This window comes from Drosophila biarmipes, chromosome 2R, assembly GCF_025231255.1.
Source record: "Drosophila biarmipes strain raj3 chromosome 2R, RU_DBia_V1.1, whole genome shotgun sequence".
Classification (NCBI taxonomy): Eukaryota; Metazoa; Arthropoda; class Insecta; order Diptera; family Drosophilidae; genus Drosophila; species Drosophila biarmipes.
In genome coordinates this window covers 20785127-20800537 of record NC_066615.1, presented here as the reverse complement: position 1 = coordinate 20800537, position 15411 = coordinate 20785127, and the positions used below count along the sequence as shown (strand labels likewise).

At 51.9% G+C, this 15411-nt stretch overlaps 6 protein-coding genes across 8 annotated transcripts; 2 read left to right on the top strand and 4 right to left on the bottom strand.

The window, feature by feature from the left end:
* Positions 1–71: 71 nt before the first annotated feature.
* Positions 72–1059, bottom strand: LOC108022403 (larval cuticle protein 9). The gene is made up of 2 exons (XM_017091289.3): positions 460–1059; positions 72–397 (listed from the first exon to the last, which is right to left on the bottom strand). The coding sequence occupies exons 1-2, from the start codon at positions 469–471 to the stop codon at positions 131–133; spliced, it is 279 nt and encodes a 92-aa protein (XP_016946778.1). The 5' UTR covers positions 472–1059; the 3' UTR covers positions 72–130.
* Positions 1055–1924, top strand: LOC108023044 (uncharacterized). The gene has a single exon (XM_017092284.3). It carries the CDS (start codon positions 1098–1100, stop codon positions 1845–1847), a length of 750 nt encoding a protein of 249 aa, XP_016947773.1. The 5' UTR covers positions 1055–1097; the 3' UTR covers positions 1848–1924.
* Positions 1861–3658, bottom strand: LOC108023043 (tyrosine--tRNA ligase, mitochondrial). Its single transcript, XM_017092283.2, has 5 exons — positions 3433–3658; positions 3033–3365; positions 2405–2979; positions 2160–2348; positions 1861–2099 (listed from the first exon to the last, which is right to left on the bottom strand). Exons 1-5 carry the CDS (start codon positions 3567–3569, stop codon positions 1939–1941), a joined length of 1395 nt encoding a protein of 464 aa, XP_016947772.1. The 5' UTR covers positions 3570–3658; the 3' UTR covers positions 1861–1938.
* A 5-nt stretch (positions 3659–3663) lies between these two features.
* LOC108022980 (uncharacterized) lies at positions 3664–5662 on the top strand. Its single transcript, XM_017092205.3, has 5 exons — positions 3664–4485; positions 4543–4706; positions 4768–4877; positions 4935–5394; positions 5446–5662. The coding sequence occupies exons 1-5, from the start codon at positions 3782–3784 to the stop codon at positions 5532–5534; spliced, it is 1527 nt and encodes a 508-aa protein (XP_016947694.1). The 5' UTR covers positions 3664–3781; the 3' UTR covers positions 5535–5662.
* LOC108022981 (NF-kappa-B essential modulator) lies at positions 5565–7896 on the bottom strand. Of its 2 annotated transcripts, none has more exons than XM_017092206.3 (7): positions 7763–7896; positions 7144–7621; positions 6982–7084; positions 6616–6923; positions 6285–6443; positions 5852–6226; positions 5565–5797 (listed from the first exon to the last, which is right to left on the bottom strand). In XM_017092206.3, exons 2-7 carry the CDS (start codon positions 7480–7482, stop codon positions 5669–5671), a joined length of 1413 nt encoding a protein of 470 aa, XP_016947695.1. In that variant the 5' UTR covers positions 7483–7621; positions 7763–7896; the 3' UTR covers positions 5565–5668. The 2 variants fall into 2 exon arrangements, with proteins under 2 accessions (XP_016947695.1, XP_016947696.1); XM_017092207.3 differs by having other exon boundaries at positions 5858–6226.
* An 810-nt stretch (positions 7897–8706) lies between these two features.
* LOC108023055 (rhythmically expressed gene 5 protein) lies at positions 8707–14114 on the bottom strand. Of its 2 annotated transcripts, none has more exons than XM_017092302.3 (3): positions 13518–14114; positions 9680–9869; positions 8707–9547 (listed from the first exon to the last, which is right to left on the bottom strand). In XM_017092302.3, exons 1-3 carry the CDS (start codon positions 13626–13628, stop codon positions 9006–9008), a joined length of 843 nt encoding a protein of 280 aa, XP_016947791.1. In that variant the 5' UTR covers positions 13629–14114; the 3' UTR covers positions 8707–9005. The 2 variants fall into 2 exon arrangements, with proteins under 2 accessions (XP_016947791.1, XP_043947546.1); XM_044091611.2 differs by lacking the exon at positions 13518–14114 and adding an exon at positions 10186–10814.
* Positions 14115–15411: the final 1297 nt, after the last annotated feature.

Sequence of the window (15411 nt, the reverse complement as noted above, 5' to 3'; positions counted from 1 at the left end):
CTAGAGTTTAGCGGCAGAAAGAAGAAGAGTTGCCATTCACACAGAACCCAAAGAAACGGAAATTCAAAATGTACGTTGCTGCAATGGATTTTATTTTTAATTTCGGTCAAGAGAAAAGAAGTCCTTAAGATTAGGCCTCGACGACCTTGGGGTGGTAGCCGGTCTCGTCGGCGGTGTAGACGACCTTGACGGTCTTGCCGTTGGGGGCCACGTACTCGTACTCCCCGGACACCACCCAGTTGTCGTGCTCCTTCAGGGCGCCATTTTGGACGGCACGGATGTGGTTGGACAGCTCGTAGGCGTAGTTGAAGTCCAGCACGTTCACCTCGGAGTCGCTCTTCAGGACATCAGCCTCCTCGTTGGCGCAGGCCACGGCCAAAAGGCAGGCAAGAACAATCTGTGGAAGGGATCTCACTTAGTAGAAGTCCGAGTAATTGATTTTTAGCTATGCCCACTTACCACGAACTTCATGGTTGGAAAGGGGATGTGTGTGCTGATCGATTGCGAAACAAATCTGACTACCTGTTGCCGAAAACTGCGCTTTTATAGCTCTCTCTTGACATTTTACCGGCCGGAATGGCCAAACGCATAAATTTTCTTCATAACTGGCTCCGAGCGGCCGTTTGTCTTAATTAAACAAAAGACATTGATGCAGTCATTCTGCAGGCATTAATTATCGCCCCTCTCGGAGCATCATATTCGTTGGCCCTATCTTTATCTGAATCTATCTGGTGATTTGCGCGGCATATTCCCGTTTTGCAGGCCGTTCATCAATTGTCGGTGGCGCACGATCGGATTTTGCCTGATAAGAGCGAACCGGTCACCCGCATAACTATTCACTCGTTATTATCGGCGATTAGCATAATTCTGAGATAACTCCATTGAATGTCGGATTTGCCTCCCGCGGATGCAACCGGTTTTGCCGAGGCTCCAAAAAAATTGCAAGATGACCCCGGAATTCGAATTTCACGGCGCGTAATCAGCCAGTGTTGGAAGGCGTTGCCAGCAAGGGCAGTCCTAACCACCATTCACAGGGCATCCCACGTGCTGCTGTCCGCGCATCTGTGTGAACCACAATCCCTTCCAGAATCAACACGATGGCCAGCGATTCTGGCAGCGATTACGAGGTGGAGTCCTTCATCAAACCCAAACGGGTGCGGCGGACAGTCAACGACGACAGCGCCGACCTGCTGGGCAACTTCGATGACGAGAAGCGCAAGGAGATCCTCGAGGGCACCTATGTGGACAAGGAGGACGGCCGGAATCCCAGTGACCCAGAGGATAGCCAGAGCGAGGAGGAGGAGGGCAAGTCCGATGGCCAGGCAGAGGGCAGCGAGGCCTCCGAGTCCGAGGAAGTGGAAATTTCGGAGAATGGCGAAATAACCAGTGACCAGCTGAGCTCCCTGCTGCGCGGAGCCTCCAAGACCAACAGACACGTTCTGTACGTGACGAACCTGAACTTCGAGACCCAAAAGGACGACCTGGAGCTGCACTTCTCCGCCGTGGGCACTGTGAAGTCCATCCGCATCCCCAAAAAGCGACGTGGTGGCTTTGCGTTCGTGGAAATGGCAGATCTCCCAAGTTTCCAGAGGGCCTTCAAGCTGCACAACACGGAGCTGCAGGGCCGCAACATCAAGGTGCAGATCTCGGAGGCGGGCAAGAAGAAGTCGGCCAACAAGAAGAACATTATCAAGCAGAAAAACCGAAAGCTGGCCGAGATGCGCAATGAGCAGAAGACTTTCACCAAGAGCGGCAAGTTCTACGACAAGGACCTGAAGAAGGAGAAGGCCAAGGAGATGCTGGCGCGCAAGCGGTGGCGCAAGAAACCCGCGCCCAGACCCACGTAAATAGCTTAAGATCTTACAGTGTAAGCCAACCTATGATTATTTAACGAAAATTACAAAGTACAATTACCAGACAACAAGGTTTCTCCTTTGGCTACTGCCAGCGCACGATGTAGAAGTTGCGTTTGCCGACGCGCAGCAGGGAGACTCCGTTGCGCAGGATGTGCACGCCCGTGGTGAGCACCTCGGCGATGTTCTGCACCCGCTTCTGGTTCACGTAGAATCCTCCTGCGTTTATAATGCGCACAGCGTCGGCTGAGGAGTGTACAATGTGCGTTAGTACCCTACTTTGGTCGATTTCTATGTTCAACTCACTCTCGGTGGCAAAGCACTTGGCTTTCATGGCCAACTGGAGTACGGACATGCCGGGCTCGGTCAGCAGGTCCACCATGGTGGCCCCCTGGAAGGTCTGCTGGATCTCGGAGAGGTTCAGCTCGGCTAGGCCCTCCACATTGCCCCTGTACAAGGCATTGGTCACGCGTTCCGCCTGCTTCAGGCCACTCTCTGTTGAATCGAAAGGCTATAGGTATAAATGTAATATGTACAAAGGGAGATCCCACCTCCATGCACCAGCAGCGTCACGTCCTCGGCCAGCAGAGTCTGCGCCTTCCGCTTCTCCGGCTCCCTCGTGTGCTCCCGCATCAGCTGCTCCACCTGGGGTAGCGGGATGAAGGTGAACAGCTTCAGAAGCTTCTCCACCTCGGAGTCTGGCATGCGCAGGAAGAACTGGTACAGGGCGAAGGGCGAGGTCTTGTTGCCGTCCAGCCAAACGGCATTGCCGGCCGACTTGCCGAACTTGTCGCCCTCCTCCGTGGTCACCAGTGGCAGGGTCAGCCCGAACACCTCTCGCTTGCGCTCCACCCGACTGATGAGCTCGTGGCCCGTCATCAGATTGCCCGTCTGATCGGAGCCGCCCATTTGGAAGCAGCAGTTGTGGCGGCGCAACAGGTGCAGCCAGTCGTAGGCCTGGAAGATCTGGTAGGTGAACTCAGTGAAGCTCATCCCGTCCTCTGACTCCAGGCGGGACTGCACCGAGGATCTGGAGAGCATGGAGCCCATGCGGAAGTGTCGGCCCATGTTGGCCACAAAGTCGATGAGCTGCAGGTCGGCGTACCAGTCGGCGTTGTTGACGATTCTGTTGGGGATTTGTGTTAGATAAACGCAGCCAGACATTGTGTATGGACTCACGTAAGAGGAGGTAGCGGGGATTTATGTTTGGTCGTGTCCCACAGGCAGTTCTCGTGGTTCTCGAACACCCTTCTCAGCTGCGCCTCGATGGCCCTAAGATTGGTATCAATCACAGACTCGCCCAGCTGGTTGCGCTCCGTCTTGCGTCCGCTGGGATCCCCGATGAGTCCAGTGGCTCCTCCCACGAGGGCAATAGGTCTGTGGCCGGCCCTCTGGCAGTGGATCAGGCCCATGATCACGAGGAGATTGCCCACGTGCAGGCTGTCGGCAGTGGGATCAAATCCCGCGTAGATGCTCTGCTGGCCGGTGGTGAAGAGCTGCTTCATCTTGGGCCTGGGGGGCAACAGTTTTCATAGATGAAATGTGGATCTGGTGGAGCTCGAGGTGGCCCATAGCTTACGCCGCTGTGTCGGGGAAGATGCCCTGGAAGAAGCCCCGATCCGTGAGCTCCAGGAGGTTCTTCTGCGCCAGGTGGCGGCGGCTGAGCCGGAAGCCATCTCGGAGCGGCTTCAGCAAACTCCAGCGCAAGGGCAGCATTATATTATGCAAATCTCCTCGAGAATTCAAATCCCCAAAAAGGGCTCATCAGCTGATTGCCTCGCAGTGAATGGCCAAAATATGCATTGTTTGGGTCTGCAAACAGCTGATCCCAAGGCGAATGGCAAGTCCGGAGCATAAACAAAGGCAATCTTTGGAGCCAAAACGCAGTCTGGTATGACGCGCGCCTAATCCTAGTCGAGCCTGAGATAATGCTGCTGAAGATACGCCACGCCCTGCTCGAGGTCACCAGTCCGCCGGCCACGAAGCAGTCGGCGATCATAATCAACAACGAGGTGATCCTCAGCTCGGGGAGCATTCTGCAGGCCCACTTGGTTTTGGACGGGGACAAAGGCGCCGAGAACAAAGACATTATCGACAGACTGCAGCGGGGTCAACTGCTAAATGTCCAGAACGATGAGGAGCAGGGCGCGCGCATCCGGTCGCTCAACTTCGTGGCCACCTTCGATCCGCAGCAACGAAAGCCAAAGCAGAACGCCGCCTCCGGATCAAGGCAAACCCACATCCTGTCCCGCTTCACGGCCCATCCGCTGTACGTGTTCTGCGCGGCCGAGGTGTCCCGCAACCTGCACCATATTCTGCTTACCGCTGACTCCGGTGATGAAAGCGAAGTGCTCCGCTCCAGCTTTGTGGTGCTGGGCCTGCGAAAGCCCGACAAAGAGGAGTCCTTCAAACGCTTCCTGGCGCACATCGGCAACTACCTGCGACACCTGCAACCGATGCAAACGCTGGACGACGTGCTGGTCATGTGCTCGCCCTTCGGCCTGGAGAACTTCTACAAGACGATCAGCATTGGCAAGGTGTCCAATGTGATGGGTCGCAGTGGCTGCCTGTTCGCCATCTCCAACGCCCTGCCACTGGGCTGCGAGGGTTCCGCCGTGTTCAACAGCAAACTGTAGGTGGATATGGCACTTGAAACTAGTCCAGAGTCATGGAAGTCTATCCCTTTCAGGCGGCTCATCGGCATTGTGATCTGCACCTCGTTCCAACGGCAGCAGGAGAACGTCAACCTGACCCTGGCCGCGAACTTTGGCTACCTCCTGCGCAGCTTAATGGAGCAGCTGGGCATGTCCACTACGATACTCCAGCTGACTCGCGAGCCCTCGAACTTTGCCTGTAGGAAACGACTAATCATGCTTTGTAATCAGTCATTAGTAACCATGCAATTACTTCCCAGGGGAGCGCACAATTGTGGTCGTTGAGTCGGCGGGTCAACAAGGCACTGGCACCTTTATACGAGTTCACAACAAGCGCTTCATTCTCACCTGCGCGCATGTGGTGGGGCAGGTAATTATGGCTTTATCACAGCCTTGGTGCATGTATTAAATGCCCCCTTTTACTCAGAGCAACGAGACGGTCAATTGCCGCGCTGCCGATCGCGAGTTCCAGTCGGAGGTGATATGGTGCAACCCGGACAACGAGCGACCCTTCGACTTGGCCCTCCTCACAGCCCCGCAAGATGTACCTGAGCGCTATTGCGTGCGACTGGCCAGGAGTCCGGCCACTCTTGGCCAGATGGTGTACAACGCCGGGTTCCCCTACTACGTGAACTTCAGCTACAAGCACGACTTCAATCCCTCGATTTTTCAAGGCAGGATCATCAAGTGCGACACGGGGGCCATCATGTCCGACGGCAGTGTGCAGGCTGGCCAAAGTGGCGGCCCCATGTTCGACCAGAGCGGCTGCATCCTGGGCGTGTGTGTGTCCAACATCAAGTTGGACGACATCGTCTACCCAAATATCAACACAGCCATTCCAATTTGTGACATCCGCAACACGTTGCAGCAGTTTGCACGCACAAATGGTAAGCAGAGCGAGATAACAAAGTACCTAAGCTGATTCCCGTTCTTTGCAGACGTAAATGTGCTCAGCAACCTGGTGGCCAGTTCCGATGTGCACCGCGTCTGGTCCCTGGAAATGCCCCCCATTCGAAGCAAACTCTGAGGGGAGTTTCCATTGGTAACGCAACTGTAATTAGTAATTTGTTTTTTTTATATAATGTGCAATTGGCCGGTTGGCCAATCATTAAGCTTAAACATAATAGTCTACAAAAATAGATTAATGGTTAGTAATTGTGGTTAATTTCTGTCCAAACAATCGTTAACGTGGCTCTGCAGCACGCTCAAGGCGTTGAAGGACTTTGAGCAGATGGGACAGCGCAGGACGGTGTCCGTAGTCCGGGTGGCGGCGCCAGTTGGATCGAGAACCTACAGGAAAAGAAATGAGTAATCGAATTTACAAAGTCTGGTAGAAGCGTGTACCCTTACTGGTCTCTGATCCTCCCGCAGACTGCTCCTGCTCGAACTCAAAGAAGAGGACGGCGTGGCCGTGGCCGATTTGTTGGCCTTGTGGGACTCGGCCAGCGCTTCGATTAGCTCCTGGTTTCTCCTCTGTAGTGCCCTTAAGTCCAAAAGGTACTGCTCTTTCTCACCGGCGTTCTTTTCGCGATCTGCCCGCTCCATTTCGAAGTCCCTGCGGTATATGTCGTTCTGGGTCTGCAGATGTTCGATCACCTCCTGTTTCTGGACGTCCTTGGCCTTCAGCTCGTTGATGTCCCGCTGCATTTTGTCCATCAGCTCCTGGGCACTGGTATAGTTAACCTTCAGGCAGTCGATCTCCTCGATATAGGTCTTTTTCTGCAAGTGGTAGAAGAATGAGAGGTCGGGCAACCATACAGGCAATGCAAGCACAAACCATGTCATTGATCTCGAGGTTCTCCGCCAGCAGTTTAGACAGCTGGCGCTGCAATTCCCTCACTTGACGATCGTGCTCGTCCCTTTGGACATAGTGCAAAGCCTTGCTTGGATCAGGATCAGTTTTGTCTCCGTCCTCAGGTACGAACTCGAACGAGTGCTGCAATATGAAGAAGATAAAGGCAGGGGAGCCCCGCCGCTGGTTATTTCATACATTGAAGATACTGCGCAGTTCAAAGTGTAGATAGTGGTGTGTGCTTTTGAATTCAGGCCTGTCCGGGGCTCTGCCCTATCGCTTGTGCCAGGGGCCACTGGGCGACACACATACGTACCATCTTCAGCTGCTGCAGCTTATCGATCTCCACCCGCATGTTGTCGATCAGAGACTTCTTCTCGGAGATGCTCTGCCGCAACTCGTCCTGTTCCCTCTTACTGAAGTCCTGCACCACCTCGATCTGCTCCATCTTTGTCTCCAGGTCCGCCTTCAACTTCTGGTTCTCATCGCGAAGCTGATCGACCTGCGCCTGGCACTCCTGCAGCTGATCCTTGTAATGCTGCTCCCGGTCGGCGGCCTCCTGGCGCCATTGCTGCGTCAACTTGTGGTAGTTCAGCATGGTGTGGTTCAGTTTGTCAAGAGTGCCTGCGAAATAACGAGGGGTTATCGCTGCTGGAGCCTGTAGGACTTGAATTAAACTCACTTTTTAGAGTAGCGTATTCCGCAATCATGTTCTGCAGCTTGACCACATCCTCGGCGGAAGCTTGCAGCGAGCAGAGGCTGGGAAACTGCGAGTAAACACTGTTCTGTTGGGAGGATTCGAGTATTTGGGTTAGAAGCTAGCAGGGAGTAATCACACTCCAACCTTTAGGACATCGGAAGCTACTTCTCCCATGATGAAGCTGGCCGCCAAGGACTGGTGCTGCGATGACCCGGAGTCCAGCGACTTGGGCTGCAACTGCGAGGCAGTCATGCTGCTCGCAGCACTGGCCACTGCTACAGATTGCTGAGGGATCGTCGATGCAGTGGGTTCCGGTGCCTTGACCTCCTGCACCTCTTCTACATCATCGTTCAGACCGTCAATGAGCAGGGAGCCGCCGTCGGGCAGCAGCGAGGAGTACGGCGAGCTGCCCAGGATGACGAACGACTCTTCCTCCGACATGGCGCCACTGTCGCCGCCGTAGCACTGACTGGTTTTGATCATCGCCGAACAGAGATCAGCGGTCACAGTTTACCTGGGAATCCCCCTTTTTGACCCGACAGTGGCGTGCGCGACAAATCGATAAACTCCGCAGCGTAGAATCGAAAGGCCAGATGTTTTTTTTCGGATCGAAAGTGTATATCTGAAAGCACACACACAAATGCATTGATTAAAAAGTAAATAGTGTATGAGCAATAGGGGCAATGAATCATGTGCAATCGGGAATTACCTTTCCGCGTCACATAGTTTTACAAGTACATTATATATGTAATCTTTTCCTCACCTTATCGCTCTTTGCTTTTTCAGCAATTCGGGGGAAATAACAATTTTCCGCAGAATAATATTTACGCTTTGCTATTTTTATTTGTTGCTGTAAGAACAGCTGTTTGCCAGTGTGACCGTCTGTGCGTCAAAAAAGAGCTTACTGTAGGCTCTTGGCAATATTCTTTTCTACGGCCCTCGATTAACCGGGAATTCGTATGCATTTATTCAGCCATTTTAATCAGCGATTGCATTGTTTTTGCGACTTTTATTATTGTAACTTAAAGTGTCCTTCTTAATTCAGCTGTAACATAAATCTAAAAGGAGGCGTACATAATATTTGAAATTGAAATTGAAGACAGAAAACAGTAACGGAACAGATGCTCGATAGTGTGACCGCATGCGGCCCAGAAAAAAGTCAAACCTAGGCCACTTTGAGAAATCATCGTTTTGCTATCGACTTAAAGCGGACTCGTCTATCGAAATTTAAAATCACACTTTCAAATTAAACAAAGTCCACGCCTTAAACTCGTGCCATTTGAGGTGCATTAATTGCAAGGGGCCTGCGGAAAATCCCCGCATCGTTCTCGCAAACCCAGTGACGTGCATCCCAATTGATCTTCCTTTTGTTGCACGGGCCAAGATTGATGGGCCCGTCCTGAAAGGCCGGACAAACCAGTTGCCAGCGAAATTACACCGACTTGTAATTGCCAAAATTCGCAAATTCTAATGGTCGGGGCGTTCTGAACCCGCCAAACCGGATTCAGTACTTCCATTGTTCGGTTTTAACGCGGTGGATGTGGGTTAATAAGGCTTTCGCGTGTTAAATATGGATGTGAGTGAGGCTGCGACAAGGAACTGGTGGCTGGCCGAGATGCGACTTTCGTTATTACCATAACCAACAGGTTCCTGGCTTTGTGCAGAGATCCCCATTCCAAATCCCATTCCCATCGCCACACTTAAGAATTAATATGTTCGTAACAACGATAATCATCATGCGGTTTATTACTCAAGAATCTCTATTTGATCTTACGGCTAATGCACGCGAATAAATACAATTAAAGAAAACTTAAACGAATACGATACGAAATTCCATTAAAGCTCAAAGTGCATTCAAGAAAACTCCTCAAACGGCTACAACTAGAAGGCTCACTCGCTCACTCGGAGATGCAGGCTGGTCGCCCACCTGCTCCTCCGTCACATTCACTCCTCTCTCGCTCACACAGGGACTTAGGGCTAGGTGTGGGGATCCTCTGGCCACGATCTTACGCCTGCTGCTGGCGGAACAGACGCCTCTGCACCTGAAGCGGTGGCTGGAGGTCGCGCTGCAGGACGGAGGCGAAGTGCTGCTGCTTCAGGGCGCTGATGGTGGCGATCTTGCGATGCCTGTTGGGCTGGGCGGCGGCCAGGCCCAGGCGGAAGAAGGGCAGGTCCTCGTCGCGGGGCAGCGGCATCCGCTTGTCCTCCTCCACGGGAGAGCCATCGGGACGCACCCGGATCACCAGGGGTCCGGTGAGGAAGCTCTTGGGCGGCTCCGCCGTCAGAGCGGCGGCCACGGGAAGCTCACTGCTGGACTGCTGTCCGGATGGATAGCCGTAGGCCATGTCCATGTCCATGGCGTACTTGTGCTTCTGCTCGCCGCTCTCAAAGATGGGGTTGGAGCCGGCATTCGAGTTGGCTAACGCGTGGGGCAGCTGCTGGCGCGTCAGGATGATCAGCGAGGAGGCGGGCGGTGTGGGCAAGGGCTGCTGGAGCGGCTGCCGTGTGGTCACCAGGCTGGCTCCGCTGGGAGCCAACGACGACCAGACTGCGGAAGAGAAGAGCAGATCGCGATCTAGTTAGAGACCTCACGTCCAGCACGTTGCGACTGCGGAAGCTCTGACGCGGAAATCGATCGATCTCCCACGCAGATGCATAGATAGATGGAGGGGGAACTTACTCAGCTCGTTGGCTTCGCGCTGATACGGGTCGAGTGCCTCCAGTTGGGCGTCGGAGAGCGTCTGCAGCCTGGCGGATCCGTGGCCGAGCAGATTGTGCTTGCACTGGTTCACCGGGAGACCCCCGACGGCGGCGGTCGACTTGCAGTGCACGCTAACCAGCTGGGCGAAGGTGGAGTACAGGTGGGACATCTGCACGGAAGAAAATAGGTTGTTATAATCAGCATCATGCGTGATCTAAAAGTGAATAGTATATCCCAAATGAGGTAATCATTGGGTCTTCCTAAGCGAAAGCTTTCAAGAGCATGACTCATAGTTAACCCACTTTAGCGCGGTAACCAAAAATGGTAGTGGTTCTTCTCGAAAATAAATTGGTTTCCCAATCGATCATTCTTTATAGTTGGGAACTGCTTAAAAGCACCATCATGCTAAGGCAAACTATTAAATATAAAAACAGGCTAGGTAAAGACTTTTAAGATTTTCTTATAGGTTTCAAAAAGTGACTGACCTCTTATAAAAGGACAGAACCACGTAAAAGGTAAGTTCGTTTTTGGAACTTGGGTTTTAAGACCTTCGGAACTTGATTACTAGCCAACTTTTTTACCAAGAAGAAAGTTTGAAGCCATGGCTGTTCGCTCTGTCGAAGAGACATGGAGCCGTGGGTAAGCAGAGGGCAGAGGTGGAGCCACCAGGTAGCTCTTAGTGGGTGCATTTCGCAAGGTGCGTGTGTGTCAGCGGGGAGATGATTGCACTTTCGTTGCACAAACGAAATGCATTTCGACAGCGCGGCCCGGCGCTTGAGCAACTGCCTCCCAGGGCGCGGGCCTGATGGTCTGGTATAAGGTATCTGGGTATCTGGGTATCCAAGTATCTGGTATGTGCCCCAGTTCGGATGGGTATGGGTTTACGGTTCAGCGGCCAGAGCGGCAGCGGCTCATTGTCTATTCTCCGTGGCCAGCGGAGCGTTGGATGGACTTTTAATTAGCGTCGAATGTTCTACGGAGGTGACACATCTATGGCAGATTGGAGTTTCTCTGATCGCGGGTGACGTCTGCTGCGATGCTAATCTGGTGCTAATGAAGACCAGAAACTCCCCAGAAATTCCGAATCCGGCAGCTCGCACGATCTGCCACCAGACAGGTGAACAAGTGAGGAAAGAAAGTTGTGTGTGCCAGAAACTGGGCCACATTATGGGGCCAGACCCTCCCCCAAGAAGTGAACACCCTTGATCTGCTTATGAGCTCGAAAATCCAGCCAAGAGCTTCATTTGCATTGGCTCGACTTGGGGTTTTACAATTCCACGCCGTATGCCGTTTGCATAATGCATCCGTCGGATCGGCGGACTCGGAGGGGCCAAAGTTGGGGAGTTGGCTCACATTTCCATTACCAATTACCGCTACCCACTCGGCCGGGCCGCTCAAACGTGTGCAAACTGCGAAATGCAATTGATACCATCGCCAGCCACCCCCTCGGCGCTGTATGTGCCTTTACTTAAATATTTTCGTGGCAAGCGATTAGTTTGACAAAGCGAAGCCAATTCGTACGCTTGTTTTGGTTCTATTGCTTCGCCGCCGGGCCAGCCCTACAGTTATGAAACCCACTGTTTGCGCTTACGTCAGCCGATCCCTATCTCGGTGGTCGGATTTTATGGTCCAGGCCCTGGCACAATTAAACAATTAGCCCGTGTCAGAATTGAAAATTCCAAAAAATATATATCACATATCTGAATTATTTATGGCTGAGCGGCAAAAAATTCAGAAAAAGCCTTTGCGGGAGCTGTCAAAGTCACGTACTTAATCGCTTATATAATATACATATAGGTAGATGCGAGTTCGGCGGGGACAGGTTGCAATGCATTAGCCTTCCAGCTGAGGGAGTGAGCTGCCTGGAAAGTCTGGCCCATGGACAGACTGATCTTGGCCCCAAACGGCCTGCGATACGATCTTACACTTCCCTGTGGAGATTCCGCGTAATCAATGAGAAACCTCTAAGAAAGAGGGGCCAGAAGACGCTTCCCGAACCACCGTAACTCCGTCGTACCCCTGCCCTCCAACCAGATACCCCCTCCACATGCCATCCCCAGCGGATCGGCGGTTCAATAACCTGTTGATATGCGCAGGTTACATTGTGAAACATGGCAGTGGCCAGCAAAGAAATCCACAATGCAGCCACGAAAACGAAACATTTCATAACATACAAATAAAAAGCCGCTTCCATTGGGCATCGCCTGGGAAGAAGGGCGCCGATGCGGGCTCCATTGCCCCCTCAGCAGCCCTGTGCCAGGCTACAGATACGTCCCAGCGTATTTTACGTAAACACAAAAAGGTAATGCGAACATAACTTATTTATTGGAGTTCGAACCGCAAACCGGCCAAACGCGTTTGCACCCATAAAAACATAAGGGCCACAAAAACGACGGGCCGTTGTTTATTTTTGCAATCGAAAATCGAAAGCGGCAAAATCGGCTCGGAGCAGGAAGCTGAGGCATCTTCTATAAATAAGTGATCGTTAGAAATTTACATTAATTGCAAATGTCCGAGTAGCGAATTGCGTTGCTGCTTTTCGGCAGCTAATTGCCTTTTGCCTTTTTAGAAATTATTTTCTCGTGTGGCCTGCCGGATGCGGCTTTCAATCACCCGTGGCTGGGTGGGATCGGCTTCGGGCCACATTGTTCTCCCCGAGCTGCGGGCTTTTGAGGCGCAGTTCGCGTGCTCAGATGGATGCGCTGCCAGCGCAGAGCAAAAAGATCTAATGACTGGCAAATTGCTATAGATAAATTAAAGTCCGTCGGCTAATTAATAAGCGGGCAAGAGGCAAAACAGAGGGAGTTCATTAACCAAAAAACACCAAATCCCCACAAAATGCGGAGAAAATTGCCGCAACGTTGTCACGCTCTGTTGCACAAACATTTGTGCAGAAAAGTGAAAAGCTTTTAGTTTTTTGCTCGGTTTTGCTGGCAGTTCACAGCACTTGCGAATGTAAATTGAAACTGTTGTTTCTCATAAATGGAAATTGATGTTTGCAGCGCGCTTGACTGAGTCAGCCAGTATATGGCATATCACCCATAGATCGGAGTGAACCAACCCCCGCTAGCCTAACCTTTTCGCCCGATCGGTTGTGAAACCAGATTGCAGATGCTTTTTGGCAACGCTTATGAGACGCTCCGCGAACGCTCTCGAAATCAAGTGGCAGCCGGTCCGCTAGACCGGTCTTCCCAGGCCAGACTACGCGGCCATACAGCGTAATCCTCGCCAGACTCTGATAAGGCCCAATGTCAAGATCGCACTCCGCCAGGCGGCTATTTATGCCAAGGACCGTTCTTCTTCAGCTCGAGTATTTATGGTGCCGTGTTGGTTACGATGCCGAGCGCGGTACAGCTATGCAAATTAACCAGCGCATACCGCTCGCCGACAATGGACCCGGTCTTGTCAACCATTCATATTCATCTTTGGCTCCGTTCCTTTGTTTCTTTTAGTGCCCCAGCTGCGGAGTGAAACCCGCAAAAACAGAAGCGGCAAAGCGCCGTTAATATGCGAACTCATTGAAGTTATCACAACATCGGCATCGGCATCTGCGTCAGCATATCCATATCAATATCGTTATTAATAACGCCAGTGCTGGGCTGATCAAGTATTCAGCACTGCGCTAGATTCGACGGATCCGACAGATGCGCAATGCCAAGGACAAGTGCCGTTTGTAAGTGGAGTAAACGGGGCGTATGCGCAATCTGCGGCTGGCGCACGGTGCGCATGCGCAATGTGCGCACTGCTCGAACCTATCGATTTTTTCGATTTGTTTCTATTTTCTTCGATTTTCTTCGACTTTTTCGTTTTCTCTTACCTTCTCGTTGCGGGTCAGAAACTCCCAGATGGGAATGGCCGATGACGAGCTGATTTGCATGTGGAAGGCGCCCAGCAGGCAGCAGGCCAAGATCACTTTCGCCGCACTCATTTCAGCCGCTGTTTCTCCGTTGCGTACTCCACACTAGTTGGTTGGGACCGGGGGATCCGTGAGCCGTGATCCGTGCTTCGTGGGTCAATTGCACGCCTTGCCTGGGTTGTGTAACCTTTGTGCGGCGACTTTCTTTTTTAAGGCCCTATAAACCGCTTGATGGATTATCTATCACTGGGCTTTATTGGCTCTCGGGGCTAGCCAAGGGGCTTTCTTCGTCTGTCCGACGCACTTAATTGAGTTAAGCCAAACAACGAGCGTGGCCAATTTGTTTTATCGCTGTTTTTGGGCGTACGTGTGTGGTGCGTCGCAAAAGCTTGTTTCACACATCGATTTCTGGGCAAGATCGGGGGTAAGGCCGGGCCGGGGAGGAGGCGCCTACGAGTCGATCACGAAAACGGCGAATTCCAAGCGAAACGGAAGCAGAGCGAACTGGGCAGGGTATGCTGTGGAGCCAAAACAACCGATCGCGGCGAAGTCTGTGAGTCGTCTTCCGACGCCGCTGGCTCGGCACACGTATTTAAGCTCTGAGCGCAGCTTGGGCGCGCGGAGAGCGAAAGCGCCGCCGGTGAGCGAAAGCCGGAGAGGGAGTGGGAGTGGGAGCGAGAGCAGGGGCGTCGGAGAATCGGACACTCGGAAGAATGGGCTTTCACGTAGCCTCTAAGCTGAAGAAAGCGGGAGGGGGATGTCCACTTAAGTACGTCAACGAAGACCAAGACTTCCCTTGCTTAAAATATTTTCTTTTATCGAAATATAGAGCCCCTATTGTTGGGGAACCCCTAGCACAAGAAATAATTTTGGAACCAAGCGTGGGAGAGGGTTTATTTTACCAAAGAAACATTTGGTCCTGCGAGCCGGATATTACCGTGGTCCTCAAGCCAGAAGAATCAGGGTAAGAAATGTTTAATTTTACAGGTAGATATAGAAAGTCTATAAATATATATTGAGGATAAGAAATTATTTTAGCTAAAGAATAGAATGTATCTATATAAGTAGATATAGAAAATCTATAAATACATATTGAGTATAAGGATTATTTTAGCTATAGAATCTATCTATATACTAAACATATATATGGGTATCCTACCCCTCTGGCAGTTTTCCAAGTCAAGACGCTGGCCCGTGCCAGCAAACTTGTTCTACACTCGCACTGGAAATAGAAATTGAAAAACGAAGTAAACAATCGAAAAGGCCGAAAACAATAACAACCACAAACGAGGCGAGCATCGGCGAGGCATTGCAAAAATTTCAAAGTCAAGTTTGCGTCGTCATCGCGTCTGAGCTGTGTTTGTTGGAGCACGAAGTTTTCGAGCCCGGCTTGTAACTCAGGATTGTTTATGGGCCGCGGGGATTACTGAAGCTTTGCGAATTCTGGTCAACATCGCCCGTTCGCATACTTAACAGCCGCCCGCTAATTAAACAAAATATAAACATCAAATTCCAAAGTGCCACGGCGCCATGATCCTGTTTGGGTATTCAATTCGCGGGCAGATCGCTTAATTCAATTAACCGGTAAAAGTGGGTAAAAGGGAGCAGAAGAGTGCGACCGCTGGAAATTCCTAACATCAGAGGGCCCATAAATTTGATAAGGCGGAGATCGCTCCATTGAGTCACTGCGTCTGAGTCCACGGGCCAAGAGGAGAGCGGAGTGGGGCGAAAGCCGTTAGGTTGTTGACTCGCCAGATTACAGTGAAGAGTGGCGTGGAGTGGCGTGGACCTGGTCCAAGATGCGCCGTTAATGCGCTCCATTGAATTCCTTCCGGGAGGCGATAATGACAGGCTC

Coding starts and splice junctions, on each gene's coding strand:
- LOC108022981 (XM_017092206.3), bottom strand. CDS start 7,482: ATGATCAAAACCAGTCAGTGCTACGGCGGCGACAGTGGCGCCATGTCG. Junction 7,085..7,143: donor TAGCTTCCGATGTCCTAAAG/GTTGGAGTGTGA, acceptor TCCTCCCAACAG/AACAGTGTTTACTCGCAGTT. Junction 6,444..6,615: donor AGCTGCAGCAGCTGAAGATG/GTACGTATGTGT, acceptor TTCATATTGCAG/CACTCGTTCGAGTTCGTACC.
- LOC108022980 (XM_017092205.3), top strand. CDS start 3,782: ATGCTGCTGAAGATACGCCACGCCCTGCTCGAGGTCACCAGTCCGCCG. Junction 4,707..4,767: donor CGAGCCCTCGAACTTTGCCT/GTAGGAAACGAC, acceptor ATTACTTCCCAG/GGGAGCGCACAATTGTGGTC. Junction 4,878..4,934: donor GCGCGCATGTGGTGGGGCAG/GTAATTATGGCT, acceptor CCTTTTACTCAG/AGCAACGAGACGGTCAATTG.
- LOC108023055 (XM_017092302.3), bottom strand. CDS start 13,628: ATGAGTGCGGCGAAAGTGATCTTGGCCTGCTGCCTGCTGGGCGCCTTC. Junction 9,870..13,517: donor TTCTGACCCGCAACGAGAAG/GTAAGAGAAAAC, acceptor TCTTCCGTGCAG/ATGTCCCACCTGTACTCCAC. Junction 9,548..9,679: donor GCGCGAAGCCAACGAGCTGA/GTAAGTTCCCCC, acceptor TCTCTTCCGCAG/TCTGGTCGTCGTTGGCTCCC.
- LOC108023043 (XM_017092283.2), bottom strand. CDS start 3,569: ATGCTGCCCTTGCGCTGGAGTTTGCTGAAGCCGCTCCGAGATGGCTTC. Junction 3,366..3,432: donor ATCTTCCCCGACACAGCGGC/GTAAGCTATGGG, acceptor GTTGCCCCCCAG/GCCCAAGATGAAGCAGCTCT. Junction 2,980..3,032: donor TCCCCGCTACCTCCTCTTAC/GTGAGTCCATAC, acceptor AATCCCCAACAG/AATCGTCAACAACGCCGACT.
- LOC108023044 (XM_017092284.3), top strand. CDS start 1,098: ATGGCCAGCGATTCTGGCAGCGATTACGAGGTGGAGTCCTTCATCAAA.